We start from the raw sequence: 26,446 nt of genomic DNA, 5'->3' as shown, positions 1-26,446 counted from the left end.
CACAATGATTTATAAAGAAATGCACTCCTTTGAATTGTGGAGGCATGAAAACCTAAGGTCACGTGGTTTCGGCGTTCTAGTAGTGCCCTGCCTGCACTCTTAACTGAAGCTGGGCAACTTCATGGTGGAGTGACTTAATGCTCCTGCATAATCCTCCTCCCTGTACAATAACACAATACACTGTGCTTAAATACCTCTCATGTAAGTGGCAGTGTTATTTTTCGTGTCTTGATAAGAAGACGCCTGCAAAATAAGTGGATATTCCCTGGGGAGTACTAACACAGATATTCAGCCCGAAGTGTCATTCAAAAGTGAACAGTCACCCTTGCTTGCCCTCTGCCAGCGCCAGATAACATGGAGCACTCTCCGGAAAGAGATAGAGACCTGGCGGGTTAGTTTTGTCAGTGACCTGTGAATCTGCCAAACTCTATGCCCTCTTGGACCTCAGCTCCCTCGTTGGTCCACACAAGGGAGTAGCAGTTCAATCCCAATGTGCAATGTCCCTTTCAGCAAAGGGGGATCGCTGTCCTCCGAGTGCCCCCGACTCACAGCCGCCCCTTGCGCCACTCCCTGGTTCTTCCGCTGCCCCGCGCCGGCTCTACACACCGAAGCCTTTAAGCTGAGCCCGCCTGGCGCTAACTAATGTTTAACTCGGGCCGAAACTTGGCGGCGAGCGCAGGGTGACTGCGTACAGAGCAGCGGCGCAGGACGTCCGTCTCCGGGCGCGGTAATTTGTGCTTGCGCTCAAACCTCAGAGCTCAGTTCAGAGGAGCCGCCCGACCATGAAGGTGAGTGCACCCCGCCTCGCACCTCCCTGGCCCCGGGCTTGGGTTGTGGGTGCCCTTTCACCAAACTCTCCCCAAACTGCCCCAGATTTCCTGGAGGCATTCTGGAGCTGCCATTAGGCGGAAGGCACCGGGCCACCCTAACAGGCGAAGGAACGTCCCGTCCTGCACTTGCTTCTCTCTTAGATTTGTGGAGTGTCCTACTCAGACCCAGGCACTAAGCCTTGGAGGTCGGGGATAATCACCAGTGGAACGCACGCGGCACCTTCACTTGGCTTCAGACGAGTGGGTGGGAGGAGAGAAGCCAACAAGATCACAAGATCACGCTCCGGGCCAAAATTCAAGGGTTCCTGCCGGAGTGAACCCCAAACCCCACCAGTCTGCTCGTGCACCTGCAAAGCCCCCTGCCTCTGAAGGGACCTAGATCCCAATCCTCTTCCCCGGGGAGGAACAAAGGCTTCTCTCTAATTGTTTGCCATCTGGCCTGCTTGCAGACACCGTGGAAGGTTCTCCTGGGACTGCTTGGTGTAGCTGCGCTTGTCACCGTCATCACTGTGCCACTGGTTCTGCTGAACAAAGGTAGAAACCTTGCAACATCTTACAAAGAGAAGAGTGGTTGGAGATGGGGTCAGGTGACATGTGATCATGCAAAGTGGGCTTTGTTTATTGGGGGCCTGGACGAGTGTACCGGGTTATAGCCTAGAAGAGTGACAGACTCCATGCCTTGGCTGCTTCTGGGGTCTCTAGTGTTTAAGTTGTAAGCCTTGAGGCTTCCTCGTTTTGTTGTGTAAAGCAAACACACACTTCCTGAAACTGAGAGAGAGGCGTGGTTTCTTTTCATTAAATGTAATTGCAAAAATCTTAACCTCCAATTGATTTTAGAAGGCTGTGGTTGTCCATCTTCCAAAGTAGCCTTCGAAGATCCTAAACACAGCAATGAGAATTTCTTAAGTGGACTGGGAAATAAGAAAGCAAACCCCATGGTATAATTTTGAAAAAAGAAAAAGGAAGAAAACCAGAGACTTTTTTCCCTTCAGGTGTGACGAGAATTTGTTCAGTTGTAGAGAAGCAATTATTTTACCATATTAGAAACATTGCAGCACTAAATCTCCACTGAGCATAATGTAGTGACCTGAAATCAGTCAGCTTTTAGAGGGTTATTTCATTGAAAGTCACCCTCATGAGTTTTCAACTTGCCAGAACCTTCCAGTTTAGCCTCAGCTTTTGGTACAAAATAGATAGATAATGAGGTGCCACTACTGAATGCAAACGAGTGAGAAGAGCTCATGAGGGTCTCCCCTGGCTCTTCTTCTCCTGTGGACACTCAGAATTACTCACTGTACATTGTGCACACTCTGAACCAGCCTCTCTGGGTGGAAATGGAGTCAAGTGGCCTTAGTCAGATTTCAAGACAACAATTGAAAGTTAGTATGTATCACTATCAAAAACATTCCATTTCATAATGGAGCAAAGGTACCAACGATTAATAATTGAGCCCACTGCTGATAATACTGAATTAAGATATCAGTAGTTACTACTCTTTTAGGCAATGGAGTTCTGTCATCACAGAACTAAGGGGGACCCAAAGTTCAAGGCCATCCTCAGCTACACAGGAAACTGAACGCCTACCTGGAAGACATGAGACCTTATCTTGAAGTAAATAAAAAAAAATTAAAAATTAAGTAACATTCAAAAATCCATGTGAGGAAAAGATGAGCCATATCTAGAATCAAACAATCTCAAAGTAGCCTAGATAGCCGATTTTTCTTCACAAAATCACAGAGGCATCACAGCATCCCAGGAAAAACTGTAACCATAGAACTTCCTCAAGGGAAACTATTGGGATACGGCCTATGGATAAGCCCACTTGAGATGGACAATAAATAATCTTGGGGCCCAAGTCATGAATTTGCTTTCCTCAAAGGACTTGCTCAAATTATCACTGTGAGATTTCTACTTTACTGGATAAAGTATGCAGACTCTGGAGGGCCTGTTTTGCCCTTTCAGTGAACAGCATCCACTCTCTTTTCTAAACAAAATATCAATGATGTTCCTCTTCAGAGGGTTTCCTGAGAGACTCAAGTGTCCCCCTTCACTGACTCTTAGGATTTAAGCTAGGGAGGCCTGAACACATTGCCCTAAGAACCGGAAGGAGCTCTCTTAGGGAATCTGGAAAAGTTTGAAGATTTAGAAAACATGCATGACTTGTGTGACAACACACAACAATCATATTCTGTGCTCTGGGATTCTACAGATCTGAGGGCCAGAGAAGAAGCAGAGAGTAGCAGGAGCAATAAGTGAGCTTTCATCCCTAGGTGATGTAAGGCTATGGAAAATTATGTATATTTAGATGCGTATATTTTACTTTATGTATGAGTGTTTGCCTGCTCTAGGTATCACTTGGATACCTGGTGCCCCTGGAAGTCAGAAGAAGGTACTGACTTCCTGGAATGCAGTAACAGATGCTTGTGAGCCATCTTGCAGGTGCTGGGAATTAAACCCCTGATCCTCTCCAAGCACTCTCACCCACTGCTGAACCATCTCTCCAGTCCCCCCCCTCCCCCTTTAATATATGGGGGAATTTTGAGCATGCTTGGACTCCTGGGCTTGAGAGTGGAAGTAGGGTGGACTGGAATGAAAAGCAAGGAACGGAACGTGGACCCAAACAAGGCGCAGTTCACAATTTGGAAGCTGGAAGCTACTCAGATGTGAAGGACTATACTTTTGTGACTGGTTAACCTCAAGAGAGTGTGGGGGAGGGTAGCAGAGAATGCCTCCTGGGGACCTGGTAGAAACCTGATTTCCTGGTAGATTGTTTACACTCACATTGTTCTTTCTTTTTACTTCTGAATCCTCCTGTGTGTTTAGATAGAAAATGAAAGTCATCGTGTTTCATCTCTTACCTTATCTGAAGGGGCAGAGGTGACAACCCAGGCATGTAGCGTTTCCACTAGGTCAGCAATACCTTTCCCGGGCTGGGCCACATAGTAAGGGATTCTTAGGCCCGTGAACCCAGTTTCAGCCTGATGAGATGAGAGGCCTGCCCGCCCCACCCCATGCCCAAGGTTTAACATCACACCACCTCCAGCAAAGAAGAAGCAGGAGGGGTGAAGTCTAGAGGGAGAGAGAATGGGAAATTGAAGGAGGGAGAAAGAAAAGAGAGGAAGGAGACTTCACTGAAGACAGAAGAGCCCCAGATTATGTGCAAAACAAAGAATTAAACAGCTAAAAGGTCAGCGGAAGGGCAAACCCAAGTGCTTCCCCTGAGAGGCTAGTTTAAGACAAGGTCAAGGGTTTCCTTATGAAATGCTGACGTCAACAAAACCAGATGTACTGAACACATGGAAAGGGTGGGGTAGGGGACGACTTCAGAGTATTGTCTTTTTATTTGTAAAGATAAAAAGCTTCCTGAAGTCGGAAGTTAGCTGAAGTCGGAAGTTCCTTCTCTAGAAAAAAATAAAACTTCCCCGCTTGGTGTATGTGTAGTGGATGTAAAGCTTCTCTTTAAACTTCCACTTACCTTGTTAGAGACATGTTACATTGTGTTTCCCAGAGAATCAGCAATGAAACTATCAACACATGCTACTTGTCAGAGTAGCAAGCAGCCAAGTGGAAATGAAGCTTTCTCATTCAAAATTTGTGACTACTTCACTTTATAGTGTGATATTTGAAACATTTAGTTGTCAAATAGTTTTATTATTCAGTTTAATTATGGAATAGAAATCTCTCTCTCTCTCTCTCTCTCTCTCTCTCTCTCTCTCTCTCTCTCTCGTTCCTTTCTCTGCTCCACAGTAAATTTCCTTAATATCTTCTTTTAATTCATAAGAAACTTGACTTCTCATCCACCGCCAGGACTAAAAGAAAACCCAAATATGAGGAGAAAGGAACCACCAGGGAGATAAAAGATCACGTCTATAAAGTTTCCTGAGAGAATCCAGGATCCATTCCCAGTTGAAATAACAGAAATGAGCCTGAAAGGAAGCTTTGTGTATGTCAGAGGACAATCTCTCCATGCCCTGCTCTATAAAAGCTCAGTGGACCGCTGTCAGCCTTCCTGAGTGTTCCAGTCATCATGGTTGGTGTTTTTCAGGCCGCAATTTGGATTTTCCTTTCTCTAGCTATAGCATGAGCCTTAACTTTCTTTGCCTTGGAATCCTTTCCTCTCCTCTCCAAAGAGATCAGAGATCAGAGGCAGGGAAAGATAAGATTGTTGGCCTGGTTAAAGAATCACAACCTAAAGCAACTGACCAGAGCTGGCATGGTGTGCTTTTCATACCAAGTTCTGAAGCCCCAGGCGAAGGTGGCTAGAAATGCAGAAGCAGCTTACTTTGTGGGAGAGAAGGTGTACAAGTGTGAAATTGTGAAATGATAGTGTGTGCCTTTTATTGGGCTGAGGGTCTCCATGTATTCTCTTTTAATTCTTAAGAGAATTCTTAGAGAGAAAGTAGTACTATTAGCATTTCCATTTGAAAGAAAAAGCTACTTCTTCATGAAGAAGGAATTTCTCCAAAGCTTGAGGCAATAGGCATTATCTCCTAGATTATGAATGAGAATGATTATGAATCACCTTGGGATTCTGGTTTAGGGTCTCTCCTGAGGTTGTCACCTGAAAGGTTAACTGAATTAACATCCCATGCAAGATCACTCACCTAGAGCTTAGCTAGAGACCTAAGTCTCCCTGCTGTGAGCCTCTTAAGTCAGCAAGGCAGATAGATGCAGTTCTCTTGCAGGAATCACAAGAAGGTCTAAGCAGGAAGGCCTGGTGCCTGCCATGACTTAGTCTCAGAAATGCCCATCACAACATCAATTGTGGTGTTTGTTATTAGCAGTACAGAACAACCCTGATACAACTAGGGGTTGAATGGGGCTAGCAAACACCAGAAGGTGCCTATCACTGGACCATCTTGGAGGATGGATGCCAAAGAAATTAAGAAACTCTTTCAGTGTTCTGTAGAGTAGAGATATGTTATACATAGATCATGTATGTGCCTCTAGCTGATACTTGATATTGTTAAACCCGACTGTCATTTTGTTAGCTTGTGATCAAGTATAAAATCAGTTCAGTTGGGTCTTATTAACATAATTGTTACAGCTTCTAATTTACATGACTATAACATAATGTCTTCACTGCTAATCTCTACATTTTAAATGTTTTGAGGAAAAGAGCTTATTCCAGAGGCCTCTATGCCTATAGAAAGCTATATGCAGGCAACAACTTAAAGAATGAACATTCCAGACTTTCCCACCCAATAACCCTATATGATGTTGGAGAATCCTGGGGATTAAATTAAGGGCCTCATGAGTGCTGAGTACGTGCTCTAACCCCTGGGATACCCTAGGCCAGCATCTGTGTTTTTGAATGGTCTTATTGACAGTGGGAGTGGGAGTGAGCCAAGAGACACAGCGCCATGACGCCACCCGCAAAAACAGGAGAAGTTCCATTCAGAGACCTCCACTCATTCAGATGAAGCTGGGATCCTTGACTTCACAAGAATTTTGGGACATGCCAGTATGAGAAAGAGTTGGAGTGCATTACAAAGAGATTTTTAACATAGAAGGTTAATGGAAAGAGGCACCCAGGGAAAGAATAGGATACATCTAAGCATAGGTATGAGCTTCTCAGGAGGGAGTTGAGCTTATGTGTTTTTACAGTAGTCTTATGAAAGATCTTGGTGCCTTCTGAAGTTACATCTCAAAGGGTTGCTAAAGAACTCGATGAGATCATACAGTTGTTACCGGGTGCACTGGACAGCATTACAGCTGATAAGATAAAATCTAGTACACAAGATTGCTTGGGGAGTTAACATGTTTATAGGCTTGTTTGTAAAATATCCAGAAAATTGTGGGTTCACATCTAGGACAAGAGATAAGACCATTTTGAAAGGCACATATGCTTAGGACTTAAACATGGTTCGTGGCTATTTAAAAATTGTTATTTGAAAAGATCTCTATATAAAATGAATATCTATATATAGACAACCTTTATAGTAAGTTTTGTTAATTGTATTCTTGACTCTCATTCTCAACTGGCAAGTCTCGAAGCAGACTCCAGTGTGTGTGTGTGTGTGTGTGTGTGTGTGTGTGTGTGTGTGTGTGTTGGGCGGTCTTTTCCTTCTCGTGTCCCCTTAATTGTCCCTGTTTTTCCCTCCTGCTTCATTAATAGTATTACATTAAGTAGTAATAGTAATAACAACTCCTTCTGATTTCTCACCAACACTATATTACACTTGCTTTGTTTCCAATACAAGTTATATTATTCCATCTAATCTTCACAGAATAGTCAATTTCAGAGAGAGAGATTCATATCTTATCTTTTTAACTTAAAGACACTAGAATATGGAAAGCTTAGGGCTTGCAAGTAAGTACTAGGTGTTGGGAATCCAAATCTTTTGTCTTTTAGTCTCCCCTGAGCCTGCCAGTTCTCAGAAATAATTGATTTGAAGAAATGCTTTGATGGCCAGTTTTTCAGAGTTAAAGTTTAATCATTGCCTTATGACTAAATGCTAATCCTTTCATTGATGTATATCAGTATCTTGTAAATATTTCCACCTCTAGTCCTCACAGCTCCGTTACGACCTCCACAAGAAGGTGGCCTCTCAATTTGGGAATAACCTGAAACCACAAACTTAGCACTTCTGAGCTGTTTTATTAGTTTCCAAGTATAGGGTTTTCAGTTTTATGTTGTACTTCCAAAGGATAGTTTCATATGGTGCTTTTCTATAGCTTATAGACCCTTCTCTCTCCTTGAGGATGTACACATTTCTTCAGTATTTGATTCACTGTGTGAACAAAATAGATCCATGAGCTTACATTATATAATTTACCCATCTTAGGTCTGCATAGACGTAACTTAAGTCAGTGTAGCTAGAGTTTTCCTGCCTTGCCCACAGTCAGGACAAATCTTTGTCACCCGCCAGTCCCACAGCCGCTCAGACCCAACCAAGTAAACACAGAGACTTATATTGCATACAAACTGTATGGCCGTGGCAGGCTTCTTGCTAACTGTTCTTATAGCTTAAATTAATCCATGTGGCTAGTGGCTTACCAACGTCTTCACATGCTGCTGGTCATGGCGGTGGCTGGCAGTGTCTTTTTGCCTCAGCCTTCTGCTTCCCAGAATTCTCCTCTCTCCTTGTCCCACCTACTTCCTGCCTGGCCACTGGCCAATCAGTGTTTTATTTATTGACCAATCAGAGCAATTTGACATACAGACCATCCCACAGCAGTCAGAGCCAAAACCTGTAGTGATCTTGTTCTTTGCTTTCTGGGAGCCATGGTGGCTCAGACTGTATAAATGGAGAAAATGGAATAGTGAGAACAGAGCATAAATGTGGGACCACAATGCATGCTTTCCTCGACTTCACAGTCCCTAATCTGAGTTAGCTGGCCCCTATTCATACCCACCTTACTTAAGCTCAGTACTACAAATCTCATGGGTAAGTCTTACTTTTTTATACTTATTTATTATTTTACTCCATACAATGTAATTACTTCAAGTGTGAGACTTAGCACCTCTTCAGGGCTAAAGTTCTAGAGTAACTATGGCAGTATTTGTCAACCCAGAAACACTTATTTTTATATCGAGTTTCTCAAGAAATGTGCATAAGGACCACCTTCCTTGGGCCTATACAGTCTACTGCAGGGGCATTACAGGCAAGCGCAGAAATCAATTCAGATGATAGCAAATAACTGTGACAAAAGAAAAGTAAAATGGGCTGGGGCGACGATATATACAGAAGGGCGTTTCTCTTTTAGTCTAAGTATGGGTTTGAGCCACTAGAGGGTCTAAATACAGGTATGGCATGATATTAGTTACACAGAAAATATATATCTCTGATCCCTGATGCACAGTGTTTTGGGGCAGGGGCTAGTTTGTACCTGTGGGAAGGGAGATGATGTTGTCCTGGAGATGAAGTAAGTTTGCTTTAGTGAGCTATATTTTAGAGGCAAGGCAGTGTAGGAATGTGAGGAATGAGGGAGGAGCACAGAGGATTCCTAGAGCCATCAGCTGAGTAGCCCAAGCAGAGAATTTTCATGAACTAATCTGTTAAAGTGCCTCTGGCCAATTCTCCTCCCAAGGCTAAGCTCAGAGCCTTCTAGCTCAGCTTTGCAGTTTTCCTGTTCAGCAAATATCCTTGGAGCATGTTGTAAATGGTGGCACTTTGTCAGGAGGGATGTAAAGACGATAGCTCTGACCTCTGTCCTCAAATGGTTCACAATATTAAAGGAAGCCTGAACATTAACTGTAATAAGAGACCTGAGAGCTCTTCTAGTAAATGATCAAAGTGCTAGGGGAGCATTCAAAAGCAAATGTCAAGTCCTGTCCAGGAAAGCTTCTATGGAAACTAGCCAAGCACGAAAGAAAGATTAATGATTACTGGGCCTGAATATAATTCTTCCATTCCCCCAGTCTTCAAGCTGACTCAAAGCATACAAGTCACACTTATATGTTCAGTTCCCAGAAATTTACATCCCCAGGATTCGGTATGAAGATAATGGGATATTTTTTGTCTGTAGAAAACCAGAACCTGACCAGTTGTTTAAAATGCAGAGTCTCATCATTGTGTTATTATCAGCATTTTGCTTAACTGGAAGTCTAGAAAAAGGGCAGTGTTTTAGTTTGTTAGCATCACTACCAGAGAACACTCTCAAAGCCTGAGATCTTTTTGCCTTTCCACTCTGTTACCCTCACATTATTTGGCAGTTTTCCTCAAGTGTGTCTTCTACGGGATCTCTCCTGTCTTTTGTTCAGGTTGATCACAGCTGTACTATAGCTGATACTGTAGCATGCTGCATCACCTGCTCACAGGGCTCTTTCAGGGAAGGAGGAGATGCTGTTCCTCCTCAGTGGCTTACTGCTTCAATGGGGAACCTATTTCTAGAAACCCCCTGGCCTGAGGCAGACTTTTTTCAACATTGGCTAAAATGTTGTCCCTTCTCTATTTTTAAACTAATTATCAGCAAGCAAGGAAAACAGATCACTATGATTGGACTAGACTGATAAACATCAGCCTTTCTAGGACTGAAGAGGAACTTCTTTCTTTAGTGCAGGGAAGAGGGACCATTTTAGTTGAATTGAGAATTCTGAAAGACAGAAGAGAGATGGGCTATGAGATTGCCATCCATCTTGCTATTGCTCTCTGTTCTTTGCCTTAGGAGGACATAAGTTCCCAGCAAAAAGACAAGCATCAAGCTAGCTCTGTTCTCCAGAGATCTAGAACTTGTAACTCTCTGCTCATTTGCTTTCCTAACTACAAGAGTTTATTGTAAGACTGTATTTTAACATTCCTTTTCCCCAAGGGCATGTTGACTTCAGCATTTTCCTTATCTTGGCCTCCAAAGAAAGTATAAGCAGGAAAGAACTGAATTTGCAATATTTAATATACAAATTTGAGGCAGTAGAGGAAGTCAGAAACACTTAAAGAAAATTACTATCCAGTTTCTCAAAAGAATACATAAAAACTATCACATTTTATCCAATTTGCAGCCGTAAACCTTGACAAAAGCAGTCAATATAAAATGAGCAATTAAAATTTTCATATTTATTTTTTGTGTATGAGTGTTTTGCCTGCATGCATATCTTTGTACTGTATGCATGCTGTGCTCAAAGAAGTCAGAAGAGGGCATCAGATCCCCTGAGACTGGAGTTACAGACAGTTAGGAGCCACCATGTGGGTGCTGTGAATAAAACATGGGGCTTCTGGAAGGGCAGCCAGTCTCTTAACTGCAAAACTATCTCTCCAGACCTAAATGAGCTGATTTTTAAAAGATGGTAAAAATTAGACCTATAAAAATTAATTCAGGAAAAGTAAGACAAAAATAATTAATGGTCATAAAAACAAAATAAACAAATGAAAAGCAAGTAAAATAACCCCAAATCCCTAGAAACTGTGGCAGTTTTACATGGACAAAAGAATCTAGCTGATGTCTCAACTCCTTTAAGTTTTAGTGTATGTCTGTGTGTATTGGGGGAGAGGGTTAGTAGGCATAGCAACAATTCTGTCTAAATGGAAGCAGTTTGACCACACCAAAGAGAATATCCAAGATAGAGTGGCCCCTTGCTCCTGACTCATAGCTCACTTCTGGTCCATTGTGTCAGTGGAGGAAACCATTTCTGGAAATCCTCTGATTTGCCCACTCCCTTAACAGAGGATTTTTGTACGACCCCTCAAGCCTCCGCTGCACTTCCTGCTCATTCTCAGGTTAGGATCCTGCCTGGTATTTTAATAAGAAGCCAAAACCACTTAAAGATAACTGAGTTCTTACCCAGTCCATCTATGCATTCGTTCAGGATACTGGACCCAGTCTCCAGTTCCTACCTAAGGCCATGCCCTGCGTTTGTGCCATGTGTCCCATCCCTTTTTCCTTGCCCCCAGACAAAGATTCAACTATTCCTCTGTCTGCAGGATCATTATTCTGCTCATTTCTATCCAATCACAAACATACCATAATCTCTCACATCCTTAAAAGACAACTCCCCCCCCCCACTTTACTTCAAAACCCCATAGTTTTTTGTTAACACCATCTGATTAGTCACAAAGTAGGAAGTTAGAGATTGTAGGTACAGGAAGAATTTCTGGCTCCTCTTGCTGACTTGGAAGATGAAGAACCCATGTGGCTAGGAATGTGTGCGTCCTCTAAGAGGGGATGACCATGCCCTTTGCAAGTCAGTAAACCAAGGCTGTGGGGCATAGGATGGCCAGGGGTTGTCAGAAAGGAAGAGTCCACATCCCTCTGAACTGAAAAGGTTAAGCAAATGGTTGGGCCAGGGGCACAAGAATGAGTCCAGTAGAAAAAGAGTCCCTGAGTGACTTTGATGAAGAATAAGTTGTATGTTTTCCATTAGGTAATTTTATAGTCTTCAAAATGTATTATCACGGGGCATGCATTATTCAGCATTCTGCAATTTTAAGATATAGGAATCCTTAAAAAAAAAAAGTAGAAGAAACCTGTATTGAGGAGCCTTACCTGACTACTTTTTGAGAGTTTAGAGGAAAGATGATGGAAATCACGTGGAAGAGCGAATGGCAATGGATCAGATCCTCCCAGGAGTTACCATCCTCACCACATTCCAGAGGCTGCTCTCTGATTGTGAGAGGAGACCAGCCACCTGTCATGTCACCTCCAGGTCCATGCACAGGTCAACTTTCAGCTGACTGCCTATTGCAATTAGCTGCAAGCACTGAATTCACACCTACGTAAGACCTAACTCACTCCCATCAGTTCACAAAATCTGCTCTCATAGCATTTGCCACGTGCAGTTATTTGCCCAGATGTTTAGAGAGGTTTAAAAGAAAGTTACAACTACATGCCTTGGAGCCAATTGCCTGTTCAGTTGTGGCTTGGGTGTTTATTAGTCATGGAACTTTGGTTACAACTATCTGTGTCTTGGTCTATTTATCTCTAACACTGGGTAAGACAAAGATGAAAAAGTAAGTTAATAAAACACACAATGCCGAAAACTGTCCAGCATACCAAAAGAATGCTAGAAGAGCCATAAATGTGATTCTGGATGCATTTCCAAGTGTTTTTGTTTCTTAGCAGCTCTAGGGGCTTGAAACGTAGTAACATTTACCATGTGCCCAGTGGTGCTAAATTTTTTGTCTGGTAAACACTGGAAAAGGAACCATTTCTATGGGACATTTTCCAATGATTGCTTTTCCTTGGATCTTGGATTAGGAACATCTGTCCCAAAGAGCAGCTTTGTTGATTATGCTTATAAATCTTTCTGGAAAGTTCTTCAGTGAGTCAATATTAGAGTTTTCCAGCTTCCCTAAGTGATGAATACTCTTCCAAATGCCAGCTGATCACTCCCAGCTTGCATGATAATGCCCTTCACCAATATCTCTCCACAATTATTTACAGATATTTGTCATCAGAGGAACTACCCCTAGGCTGAAGCCATCTGATGTGGTTTGTGAGTCATTTCTCCCTATACTTAAGAAGTTTTCTCCTTCACCAATTTCTCATCACTTCAGATTACACTGGTCCACACAGTCAGGCAGCTCAGCAAGGCATAGACACACTTGTTGTATTAGTTTAGGCCCTGTGGTTATGTCTTGTTTATTCCCAAGAGAATTCTGTCAAGGGGTGAGAGAGTAGCTATCATCAGAATAAAGGTTTGTTTTGCCTCCAAAAGGAATAAGCGAGCCTGCAGCCCTCTGTAGCACTGGCTCTGTGTGGATCCTCCTGGACCTTTCCTTGTGGCAGTCAACACGGTTCATCATTCCACACCAGTGGCAGGTAGCATTGTTTCGTCTTGACCCAAGTACGGGGCCCATTTTGCTCTCTGCAGCTCTGTGGGGCTGTGTTCTTTTTGTTTCCAGGCCTTCTACATCAATCTCAGTGTCTGTTAATCTAATCTTGAGAGGTGTGTGCTTTGTTTTACTGCTCACTATTTTGAGAAATGTCGAGGTACTTATTTAACACTCCACATTGGCCATCTGCTTTTGTAAATAAAGTTTTATGGAAATACAGCACCAGACAAACTTATCGACCACAAAACCCAAATTATTTCCCACTCGGTCATTCAAGAAAAACTGCAACTCCAGATCTAGATATTGCAATCTTATAGCGGCTGCAGACATTATTTCTAGGTAAGAAGAATGAGTATCTACTAAGGTTTCATGCTAACCTAGAAGTCACACTAGGTGTTTAAACAGAGAGATTTAGTATAAAACTTGGTTGCACAGATGCACAAACAGAAGAGAAAGTCTAAGGAAATGCTGAGTGCAGGGAAGAACTGTGTCTAAGGTTTTAGAACACACACATTCTGAGCTCAAAACCCTGAGGTGTGTAACAAGCCTGTTTCCAGGGTCTTGGTGTCTTCGTTATGCTTAAAGTTTCATGTCTTTTTAGAAGAATTGGGGGGTGGGAAGGCACATACAGATTACAAATTGGCAAGGAAACCAGGCTTCCTAGAAAGACAGCAGGGCACCCAAGTGGAAGAATACTCAAGAGCCTGGCTATTGTCTGGGGCATCTTCTTATGGAGTTTAAGAGAAGAAGCTAACTACTAGGAAGTAGAGAGGATGTTTTCATATTTTGACGGACAGATTTGGGTTACATAACCCTTTTTCTCTATCCAGCACATTCCTTCTTGTGATGTTTCTGATTTTTTTTTTTTTTTTTTTTTTTTTTTTGGTTTTTCGAGACAGGGTTTCTCTGCGTAGCTTTGCGCCTTTCCTGGAGCTCACTTGGTAGCCCAGGCTAGCCTCGAACTCACAGAGATCCACCTGCCTCTGCCTCCTGAGTGCTGGGATTAAAGGCGTGCACCACCACCGCCCGGCAATGTTTCTGATTTTATTTATTATTTTCTAAATTTTTAAAAATTTACTTCTTTTATTCATTTTACATACTAACCACAGTTCCCACCCCCTCCCTTCCTCCTGTTCCCCCCCCCCATCTCTCTCAACCCACCCCCATCCACTTTTCAGAAAGGTAAGGCCTCCCATAAGGAGTCAACAATGCCTGGCACTTTCAGTTGAGACAGGACCAAGCACTCTCCACCCCGACCCCCTGTATCAAGGCCAAGCAAGGCATCCCACCACATGGAATGCACTTCCAAGAGTCAGCTCTTACACCAGGGATAGATCCTGGTGCCAGAGGTCCACAAACAGACCAGGCAACAAAACTGTCACTCACATGGAGAGGCCCTAGTTCGGTCCCATGAAGGCTCCCCAGCTGTCAGTCTACTGTCCATGTGCTCCCACAAGTTCAGGTCATCTGTCCCTGTGGGTTTCCCGTCATGATCTCGAACCCCCCCCCTTGCTTATGTAATCCCTTTGCCCTCTGTTCCACTGGACTCCCATAGCTCAGCCTGGTGCTTCGATGTGGGTCAGGTGGCCTCCCATGTATATCAGTCAGGTATGGCATATCAAGTTGCAGTGAGACCAGGCACCTCCTCTTCTATTAAGACTAGACAAAGCAATCCAGAAGGAGGGAAGGGTCACAGAAACAGATAACAGAGTCAGTGACACCCCTGCTCCCACTATTAGGAGTCTCATAAGAAGGCCAAGCTACACAACCATAACACATATCTAGAGCCTGGATCAGTCCCATGCAGGCTCCCTGGATGTCAGTTCAGTCTCTCTGAGCTCCTAGGAGCCCCAAGGTTAGTTGATTCTGTCCCCCATCATTCTTAACATGATCACTTAGACTAATTTCAAAGAAGACTGAGTCTTTCTCTGAAGCTCTATTCTTTGGATGAAGGCTTTAGGATAATAGAGTATTCACCAATCTGATTACACAGTTAGGCCAATTCAGGCACCCTCTCCACTATTGCTATGGGTCTTAGCTGCGGTCATCCTGTGGATTCCTGGGAATTTCCCTAGCATCAGGTTTCTCCCTAACCACATAATGGCTCCCTCTTTCATTGCTCTCCCACTCCATCCCTCCCCCCAACTCAATCATCCCATTCCCTCATGTTCACATCCCCCATCCCCTCCCGTTTACTGCCACCCTCCCTATTTGCCCAGAAGATTTCATCTCTTTCCCCTTCTCAGAGTGATCCATGCTTCTCTCTTAGGGTTCTCCTTGTTTCCTAGCTTCTCTGGAGCTGTGGGTTGTAGTCTGATTATCCTTTGCTTTATATCTAGTATCCACTTATGAGTGAGTATATACCATGTTTGTCTTTCTGGGTCTGGGTTATCTCATACAGGATGATCTTTTCCAGGTCCATCCATTTGCCTGCAAATTTCATGAACTGATTTTTACAGCTGAGAAATACTCCATTGTGTAAATGTACCACATTTTCTTTATCCATTCTTTTGTTGAGGGGTATCTAGGCTGTTTGCAGGTTCTGGCTATTACTAATAATGCTGCTATGAACATAGTTGAGCAAGTGTCCTTGTGTTATGATTGGGAATTCCTTGGATATATGCCCAAGAGTGGTATCACTGGGTCTTGAGGTAGATTGAGTCCCAATTTTCCTTTTTTTTTTCCTTTTCTTTCTTTCTTTTTTTTTTTTTTTTTCGAGACAGGGTTTCTCTGTGTAGCTTTGTGCCTTTCCTGGAACTCACTTGGTAGCCCAGGCTGGCCTCAATCTCACAAAGATCCACCTGGCTCTGCCTCCTGAGTGCTGGGATTAAAGGCATGTGTCACCACTGCCCGTGGAGTCCCAATGTTCTAAGAAACTGCCATACTGATTTCCAAAGTGGCTATACAAGTTTGTACTCCCACCATCAGTGGAGGAGTGTTCCCCTTACTCCATAGCCTCTTCAACAAATGGTGCTGGGATAACTGGATGTCAACATATAGAAGATTGCAAATAGATCCATATCTGTCACCATGCACAAAATTCAAGTCCAAGTGGATCAAAGACCTCAACATAAATCCAGATACACTGAATCTTATAGAAGAAAAAGTGGGAGGTAGCCTTGAACACATTGACACAGGAGACCATTTCATAAATATAACACCAGTAGCACAGACATTGAGAGCAACAATCAATAAAAGGGACTCCTTTAACTGAGAAGCTTCTGTAAGGCAAAGGACTCCATAAATAAGACAAAATAACAGCCTACAGAATGGGAAAAGATCTTCACCAAACCCACATCTGACAGAGAACTGATCTCCAAAATATATAAAGAACTCAAGAAATTAGACATCAAAATACCAAATAATCCAATTAAAAAATGGGGTACAAATCTAAACAGAGAATTCTCAACAGAAGAATATTAAATGGCCAAAAGACATTTCAGGAACTGCTCAATATCCTTAGTCATCAGGAAAATGCAAATCAAAATGTATCTGAGATACCATCTTACACCTGTCAGAATGGCTAAGATCAAAAACACTGACAACAGCCGATGTTTCTGATTTTAATTGTTTGCACATCCAATTAGGCAAAGACGTAAGATGTTAATAGCTCATTCTCTCTAAAAGATCACTTAAAATCTAAAAGATATAATAGCTTATTTCACATGCCTCAGAGCAGTGTGAACTGGGTCAACCTTCTCACCCCCATACCTAGAAGTATCTAAAGATATATTAGCATAGGAACTGTCCATGAAAAGGGAATCACTGATGGTTGTTTTGAACATAAAAGTGTATTCCATTGTTTGAAGCAGGGTATGCAGGTAGCTCAGTGTAGGTGGGGGTCAGAGGTTGCTAGGTGCACTTCTTAAAGTAGGGAGTGTGTATATCCCAAACAGAGCAAAGTCTCGGTTTTCTAAGCTACACACTTCTATTAGTAACATTTAAAATTTAACTGGCTGTTATTTTCTTGACATTGAATTAATCTCAACCTCATTGCTAGATGCTCCAGAGAACATTTTTCAATTCCTTCTTTCTTTCTTTCTTTCTTTCTTTCTTTCTTTCTTTCTTTCTTTCTTTCTTTCTTTCTTTCTTTCTTTCTTTCTATAGAATGCTTGGAACAACACAATAATACACATTGCAGCATAGCTGTAGAGTTCCCTAAATCTAGGTCTTGAATAAAGCATATTAGATTGTTACCTCATCTCATCACTGAAAACTTCCCTAAGCCTCACAATGCTATTATGTCAAATTGGTGAATTGAAAACCTGGGTCTTTAAATGCCTATCTTAGCCATTTTGTGTTGCTATAACAAAAAACAAAAGATTGGGTAATTAGTGAAAAACAAAGTTGTCTTACCGTTACAGAGGATGAGAAGCCTAGGATCACTGCACTATGTAGAATTCAGTGTCTGCTGAGGATCTTTGTGTCTCTTCAATAGCAGAAAGGCAGGACAGAAGAACGTGATAATTCACCCCAGCTTTTTTTTTTTTTTTTATAAAGTTCTGATTCCTCCATGAGAGCAGATTCATGACTCAATCACTTTCCTACAAGCCCTGTCTCTCATTTTTGTCATTTTCTTTCTTTTATATATTTTTTTTATCATGCAATATATCCTGATTACAGCTTCCCCTCCCTCCACCCCTCCTAGTTCCCCATCTCTCCTCCCCTCCAGATCTACTCCCTTTCTGTCTGTGGTGGTTTGAAAGAAAATGGCCTCCAACAGAAGTGGCACTATTAGGAGGTGTGGCCTTGTTGGAGTAAGTGTGGTCATGTTGAAGGAAGTATGGCCTTGTTGGAAGAAGTGAGTCATTGTGCAGGTGGGCTTTGAGGTCTCCTACATGCTCAAGCCAAGCCCAGTGAGACAGTCTACTTCCTGTTGTTTGCATATCAACATATAGCAGCCCCTTCTCCAGCACTATGCCTTCCTGCACGCCTCCATGTTCCCCACAGTGATAATGAACTAAACCTCTGAAACTGTAAGCTGCCACTTCAATTAAATGTTTTCTTTGTAAGAGTTGTCATGGTCATGGTGTCTCTACACAGCAATAGAAACCCTAACTAAGATACTGTCTCTCATTAGAAAAGAACAATCAGGCTTCATAGAGATAAGAAGCAAACATGACAAAATAAAATACAATAAAATAGAACAAAACCCATCACAGTGAAGCTGGATACAGCAGCCCAACAGAAGGAAAAAAGCCCCAAGAGCAGGCACTAGAATCAGAGAACCACTTGTTGACACACTGAGGAGTCCCATAAAAATATTAAGCTGAAAGCTGTAACATATATGCAGATGTCTTAGTGCAGACCCATGTAGGCTCTGTGCTTGCTGCTTCAGTCTCTGTGAGCTCATATGTGATTTGCTTAGTTGACTCAGAGGGCCTTGTTCTCCTGGTGTCCTCCATCCCCTCTGGCTCTTACACTCTTTCTGCCTCCTCTTCTGAGGGTTCCCTGAGCTCTGAGGGTTGGGATTTGGTGGAGACATCCCATTTAAAGCTGTGAGTTCCAAGGACTCTCTCTCCATGTAATGTCTGCAAGCCCTGTCTCTTAACACCACAACACAGAGTTTTAACGCATGGTTTTTGAAGGACATTTAGACCAAAGCATTCCACCACCCTGAAATTCATGTCCTTCTCACATGCCAGGTACGTTCAGTAACCTTCTTAACTCATGAAGCTAATTCTAGCATCCACTCAAAAGTGCCAAGTGAAGAGCCACATTTAAATTAGAAATGAATGAAACTCAAGAGACAACTCATCCTGAGGTAGGTTTTCTCCAGTTGTGGAACTGAAATCAAGCATATTACATGCTCTAAACTACAGTGGTGGGACAGAAATGTGACAGGTGTTACTATTTCAAAAGAGAGAAAAAGGCAAGAAAGGAATATTAGGTCCTGGGTAAGCCCCAAAACCAATGGGGTTAGATCTTCGGTCTCTTGCTAAGCACAACCCATACAGCATCTCTTATGGGTTGGGTTGAAGTCTTGTGCCTCTGACTTCTCCATGCTGGCATGTTGAGCTAGTTTGCCCATTCTGGCCCAATTCTAGAATCTCATTGGCAGACTCAATCTCATTGCTCTACTGAACTTTGTCCTACTAGGGCTTTCTAGAGCAATGCTACCAAGATAGTTCTCTGTACAGGCCCTATGGCTTTCTGAAATAACCTGAGATGAGGTCTCTTTGAATAACCCTGTGGTTTGCGATCTCTGCGTTGACTGTTTAACTCCAGTGCAGAAGGGTTAGAGACGGAGCTTACAGCAGGTGTCAGGTAGTGAGGGCTCCACTATGTCAAGTGGATTATTGTTGTGTTTGCAGAAGTAGGTTTATTATAAAAGGAAGTTCCATATACCTTTGCCCTCTCCTGCAGACTTTGTTGCCATGTGGTACTTTATGTCTTTCTAGAATTCAGCGGTGAGGTGCCTATAAGACATGAACTAATGATCTTGTACTTTCCTGTCTCTGGAACCATTGGCCAAATAAACTTCTACCGCTCATGTCGTAGCCAGTCTGTGGCATTCATCTTGAGCACCATTAAACAAACTGGAACACACAGCCTCGGGCTCCCTTCCAACTATTTAAGCTTTGTTTTCCCTTTTTATTGTCAACTCCTTCTGTAGTTCAAGTCTTTATTCTTGTATTTTGCTATAGACAAGTTAAGAGAACCCACAAAATGCCCTGAACACCTTGCTTAGAAATTTCTTTCACCAAATCAATCATGATCATAGCTCCTATATTCTACTTTTCAGAAAGCCTTAGAGCATAGACACAAAGTTCATTGCCACTCTAAGAAAGGATGGCCTTTCCTCCAGTTCCCAGAAATACAGTCCTCATTTCTAAAACTTCATCAGAGTGGCCTGTGCTGTCCTTGTTTTTTTTTTCCCCACCAATTATTTGTTTGTTTGTTTTTCTTTTAGATCTGAACCAAGCTTTGCCCTCCCTTCTACCCCTAGTCTCTTCCCCCTTACCTTCCTTCCCCTTCCCATCCACTCCTGCTCTTTCTTCAGAAAAGGTCAGGTGGCCTCCCATGTATATCAGTCAGGTATGGCATATCAAGTTGCAGTGAGACTAGGCACCTCCTCTTCTATTAAGACTGGACAAGGCAATCCAGAAGGAGGGAAGGGTCACAGAAGCAGATAACAGAGTCAGTGACAGCCCCTGCTCCCACTATTAGGAGTCTCATAAGAAGACCAAGCTACACAACCATAACATATATCTAGAGCCTGGATCAGTCCCATGCAGGCTCCCTGGCTGTCAGTTCAGTCTCTCTGAGCTCCTAGGAGCCCCAAGGTTAGTTGATTCTGTCCCCCATCATTCTTAACATGATCACTTACATTAATTTCAAAGAAGACTGAGTCTTTCTCTGAAGCTCTATTCTTTGGAGACCTTACTAACATTGCCCTCAGTGCTACATTCACAGCAACAGCACGAAGCACATTTTGACATGTGCTTCAAAACATATTCCAGGCTCTATTCCGTCACCCAGTTCCAATGTTGCTTAGCAACTCTTCACTTCGCAGCTACCAATTTCTGTATTAGTCATTTTGTGATGCTGTGACAAAATATCCAAGGCTGGGTAATTACAAAGAACGGACAATTAGTTCTCATAGTTCTAGAACATGGGAGAGTCAAAGTCAGGGTGCTAGCCAGTTCAGCATTTGGGTAGGAGACTGCTTTCTCGATGACATCTTTTAACAGCAGCATCTTCACATGGTGTAAAAGAGAGGGACTCATTCCTCCCACCCCTCTTATAAGGCTTAAACTCATTCCTGAGAGTGGGATCTTCAGGACTTAGTCACCTCTTCTCAAGGTTGCACCTCTTAAAACTACTGAAATGAGTTAGATCTGAGTCATAGCAAGGATTCAATAGTTCCCCTAAGCCCACATGCAATCGGCAAGTCTGTGCTCAAAACCAGGTCCATGGCTTTCAAAGCCACCTGCTATGATATTCTTTTGGTGTTTTGTGACTCAGTGAAGATGGGAGCTAGCTCTGTAACCCAGCCTCAGGGTCTGAGAAGCCTGTCCATTAACTGCTTCTTTCTTCTTACTGATTTTTCTTTCTTTGTCTGTCAAGGCTGATATTTTATAAGAGTGAATTCTGAATTAACACCTGTTTTATTTCTTTGTACTCATCATAGAAACAAACATCAGTACAGAATGTTGACTGGTTGCCATATGGCACCCACAAACTATAACCAGATACCTCTTCTGCCTGTTTTTTTTTTTATTAACAACTTTATGTATTTGTGAGTCATAAGGAGTACATTTCTCTTTAGAAGTATTTCATTAGCTATTTAATTTCCAAAACAGTTTATCTTTGCAAAGTAGCAATATTACAAATCAGAGTTCAAGAGGTAAAAGATTAATGATGAATGAGCATAATTATTGAAAACTAAATATGCTTTACACACACTGTGACCACTGGCCAAAATCAAGGCAGCTCTGCCAAACTGTTGTCTCTCTTATCTGGATCTTAGCATTCTAGGATCACTTTTCATCTGGAAATAATTCTGATCCTGAAGCTAGGATTCATTATACTGCCCCAACCCTTTGGTGAGAGTTTATTATTAGGCTGATCCATTTTGAATGCTACTATTCTGATTTTTATGACTGACAACTGCCATTTTCACATGGTTCAACATTGTTTCAGCCAAGAAAGTAAAGCAGAATACATCTAATCTCTTTCCTAAAATTCTAAATGAAAGAGGACTGCATTTCTTTATGCGCTGATGGGTAACATATGATGAACTGCTTTCCTTGGCTGGCACAACGCTTTAAACCAATAAGTCAAATGAACGGCATGTCCCAGGTCGTGCCGAAAACCATGATGAGATCAGCCAAGGACCTTCATCTGTTGCTGCAGCAGTGCCTTGTCAGGGAGCAAGGAGACGAGGGAAGAGAGAGGCAAACATGAGCATGTCCTACATGCTTGCAACAGAATAGGTTGTACCTTGGCAACAAACTGTGAACTTGACAAAGGTCAAAACCTGGACTTGGCACTCACATCTCACACAACCTCACTTATCTGGATGTTTCCAAACTGTCTTCCAATGTGTCTTGCTTATCAAATGGCAAGACAACACACACACACACACACACACACACACACACACACACACACACACAGAGAGAGAGAGAGAGAGAGAGAAAGAGAGAGAGAGAGAGAGAGAGAGAGAGAGAGAGAGAGAGAGAGAACATTCATTGTTCTCATTTGCTCCAGTGTGGCCAGCCTTGGGGACTGTTTGTGAGTATATAGAAACTGGTTTGCATTCAGCTTGCTCAGCACCTGAATGAACCCAACCCAAAGGAAGGCAGGTGTGGGCCCTGCAGGGATGTCTTAGGCCATAGCAGCAGTGAGTCATCCTCCTTGATGAATGGAACATCAGTGTGCAATCCATAAGAAATATCATGCACAGAAGGGAGCTTGAGTGAAGCTCAGAGGAATGACTTAGAAAGCAATAGGCTGATGGGAGAATGAACTGAGCAAGGCCAGAGGGGGAAGGCAGCATGAAAGAAATAGTAGCCCATTGGATACAAGGGGATCTCAAGGAAATTTTAGACTCAATTATTAATTTTAATCATTAACTAATTAGTATAATTATTAATAAAAATGAATATCATTTTTTAATCTAAGAATTTTTTTATTCATTTTACATACTAACCACAGACCTCCCTCTCATCCCACCTCTCGCTCTCCCCCCAGCCTATCCCCTCCCCAACACTCCCATCCCCTCCTCCAAAAGAGCAAGGCTTCTCATGAGGAGTCAGCAAAGCCAGGTACATTAGTTGAGGCAGGACCAAGCCCCTCCCCCCTGCATCAAGGCTGAGCAAGGCGTCCCACCATTGGTAATGGGCTTCAAAAAGCCAGCTCATACACCGGGGATAGATCCCGATTCCACTGACAGGGATCCCTCAAACAGACCAAGCTACACAACTGTCTCCCGTATGCAGAGGGCCTAGTCTAGTCCCATGCAGGCTCCACAGCTGTCACTCTAAAGTTCGTGAGTTCCCATGAGCTTAGTTCATTTGTCTCTGTCGATTTCCCCATCATGATCTTGACACACACACCACCCCTGCTGCCTTGCTCATAGAATCCCTCTTCCCTCTCTTAAACTGTACTCCTGGAGCTCAGCCTGGTGCTCCGCTGTGGATCTCTGCATCTGCTTCCATCAGTTACTGGATGAAGGCTCACTGATGACAGTTAGGGTATTCACCAATCTGATTACCAGGGTAGGTCAGTTCAGGCACCCTCTTCACTATTGCTAGTAGTCTAGTCTGGGGTCATCCTTGTGGATTCCTGGGAATTTCCCTAGCACCAGGTTTCTCCCTAACTCCATAATGTCCCCCTCTATCAAGATACCTCTTTCATTGCTCTCCCACTCTGTCCCTCTCCCAACTCAACCTTCCTATTACCTCATGTTCTCATCCTCCATCCCCTCCCCTCTATTGGCCCCTCACCCCCAGTTTACTCGAGATCTTATCTATTTCCCCTTCCCAGGGCGATCCATGTGTCCCTCTTAGAGTCCTCCCTTTTCGCTAACTTCTCTGGAGCTGTAGGTTGTAGTCTGGTTATCATTTGCTTTACATCTAGTATCCACTTATGAGTGAGTACATACCATGTTTGTCTTTCTGAGTCTGGGTTACCTCACTCAGGATGATTCTTTCTAGTCTCATCCATTTGCCTGCAAATCTCATGATGTCATTGTTTTTAACAGCTGAGTATCACTCCATTGTGTAAATGTACCACATTTTCTTTATCCATTCTTCTGTTGAAGGGCTTCTAGACTATTTCCAGGTTCTGGATATTACAAATAATGCTGCTGTGAACATAGTTGAGCATGTATCCTTGTAGTGTGATTGAGCATTCCTTGGGTATATGCCAAAGAGTGGTATCATTGGGTCTTGAGGTAGATTGATTCCCAGTTTTCTAAGAAACTGCCATACTGATTTCCAAAGTGGCTGCACAAGTTTGCACTCCCACCATCAGTGGAGGAGTGTTCCCCTTACTCCACATCCTCTGCAACATAAGCTGTCTTCAGTGTTTTTGATCTTAGTCATTCTGACAGGTATAAGATGGTATCTCAGATACATTTTGATTTGTATTTCCCCAATGACTAAAGATGTTGAGCAATTCCTTAAATGTTTTTGGCCATTTGAGATTCTTCTGTTGAGAATTCTCTGTTTAGATCTGTACCCCATTTTTAAAATTGGATTGTTTGTTATTTTGATGTCTAGTTTCTTGAGTTCTTTATATATTTTGGAGATCAGCTTTCTGTCAGATGTAGGTTTGGTGAAGATCTTTTCCCATTCTGTAGGCTGTCATTTTGTCTTATTTATGGTTTCCTTTGCCTTACAGAAGCTTCTCAGTTTCAGGTGGTCCCATTTATTAATTGTTGCTCTCAGTGTCTGTGTTACTGGTGTTATATTTAGGAAGTAGTCTCCTGTGCCAATGAGTTCAAGGTTACTTCCTACTTTCTCATCTATCAAGTTCAGTGTAACTGGATTTATGTTGAGGTCTTTGATCCACTTGGACTTGAGTTTTGTGCATGGTGATAGATATAGATCTATTTGTAATCTTCTACATGTTGACATCCAGTTATCCCAGCACCCTTTGTTGAAGATGCTTTCTTTCTTCTATTGTACAATTTTGGCCTCTTTGTCAAAAATCAGGTGTTCATAGGTGTGTGGATTAATGTCAGTGCCTTCAATTCGATTCCATTGGTTCACATGTTGGTTTTTATGCCAACACCAAGTAGTTTTTATAGTAGAGCTTGAAGTCAGGGATGGTGGTGCCTACAGAAGTTGCTTTATTGTGAAGGACTGTTTTAGCTATTCTGGTTTTTTTTTTCCATATGAAGTTGAGTATTGTTCTTTCAATGTCTGTGAAGAATTGTGTTGGGATTTTGATGGGGATTGCATTGAATTTGTAGATTGCTCTTGATAAGATTGCCATCTTTATTATGTTGGGTCTACCTGTCTATGGGGGATCTTTTCATTTTCTGATATGTTCTTCAATTTCTTTCTTCAAAGACTTAAAGTTCTTGTCATACCATGCTTTCATTTGCTTGGGTAGAGTTACCCCCAGGTGTTTTATATTATTTTTGGTGTTGTAAAGGGTGATGTTTCTCTGATTTCTTTCTCAGCCTGCTTATCATTTGAATACAGGAGGGCTACTGATTTTTTTTTTTTTTGTAGTTAATCTGTATCACTCCAAATTACTGAAGGTGTTTATCAGCATTTGGAGTTTCCTGGTAGAATTTTTGGGGTCACTTATATATACTAGCCTATCATCTGCAAATAGTGAAAGTTTGACTTCTTACTTTCTAATTTGTATCCCCTTGATTTCCTTTATTTGTCTTATTGCTCTAGCTAGAACTTCAAGTACCATACTGAATAGATATGGGGAGAGTAGACAGCCTTGTCTTGTTCCTGATTTTAATGGAATCTCTTTGAGTTTCTCTTCATTTAATTTAATGTTGGCTGTCAGCTTGCCGTAAATTGCCTTTACTATGTTCAGGCGTGTTCATTGTATTCCTGATCTCTCCAAGACCTTTGTGAGGGGTTATTGGATTTCGTCAAAGGCTTTCTCAGCATGAAATGCGAGGTTTCTAATGAGCTGATCATGCGTCGTTTTTTTTCTTTCAGTTTATATGGTACATTAGATTGACAGTCTTTCATATGTTGAAACATCTCTGCATCTCTAGGATGAAGCCTACTAGGTCATGGTGGATAATTTTTTGATGTGTTCTTGGATTTGACTTGCCAATATTTTATTGAGTATTTGTTGCATCTTTGTGTGGTTTGGGTATCAGTGTAACTGTAGCCTCGTAAAAAGAGTTTGGCAATGTCCCTTCTGTTTCTATTGTGTGGAAAATTTTGAGGAGTATTGGTATTAGCTTTTCTTTGAAATTCTGGGTTTTTTGTTGGGAGACTTTTAATGACTTCTATTTTCTTAGGGGTTATAGGTCTATTTAAATTGTTTATCTTGTCTTGATTTAATTTTGGTGTGTGGTACCTATCCAGAGAATTATCCATTTCTTTTAGATTTTCCAATTTTGTGGAGTACAGGTTTTTGAAGTGTGACCTGATAATTCTCTGAATTTCCTTGTTGTCTGTTGTTATGTGTCCCTTTTCATTTCTTATTTTGTTCATTTGAATGTTCTCTGTCTACATTTTGGTTAGTTTGGATAAGGCTTTGTCTATCGTGTGGATTTTCTCAAAGAACCAACTATTTGTTTCATTGATTCTTTGTACTGTTCTCCTTGTTTCTATTTTATTGATTTCAGTCCTCAATTTGATTATTTCCTGGCATCTTCTCCTCCTGGGTGAGTTTGTTTCTTCTTGGTCTAGAGCTTTCAGGTGTGCCCTTAAGTTGCTAATGTGAGGTTTCTCCAACTTCGTTATGTAG

General features: G+C 42.2%; 1 protein-coding gene across 1 annotated transcript in view; it reads left to right on the top strand.

Moving 5' to 3' along the window:
• The first annotated feature begins 373 nt into the window (after positions 1-373).
• Positions 374-26,446, top strand: part of Dpp4 (dipeptidyl peptidase 4) — an 87,294-nt gene continuing 61,221 nt past the window's right edge. Inside the window, exons 1-2 of the mRNA XM_037204421.1 lie at positions 374-788; positions 1,280-1,364. Coding sequence (XP_037060316.1) covers positions 783-788; positions 1,280-1,364 — 91 coding nt within the window. The 5' untranslated portion in view covers positions 374-782. The remainder of the gene's footprint in view (positions 789-1,279; positions 1,365-26,446) is intronic.

This window comes from Peromyscus leucopus, chromosome 4, assembly GCF_004664715.2.
Source record: "Peromyscus leucopus breed LL Stock chromosome 4, UCI_PerLeu_2.1, whole genome shotgun sequence".
NCBI lineage: Eukaryota > Metazoa > Chordata > Mammalia > Rodentia > Cricetidae > Peromyscus > Peromyscus leucopus.
Note: the sequence above shows the minus strand (reverse complement) of the source record. Positions and strands in the feature narration are given on the sequence as shown.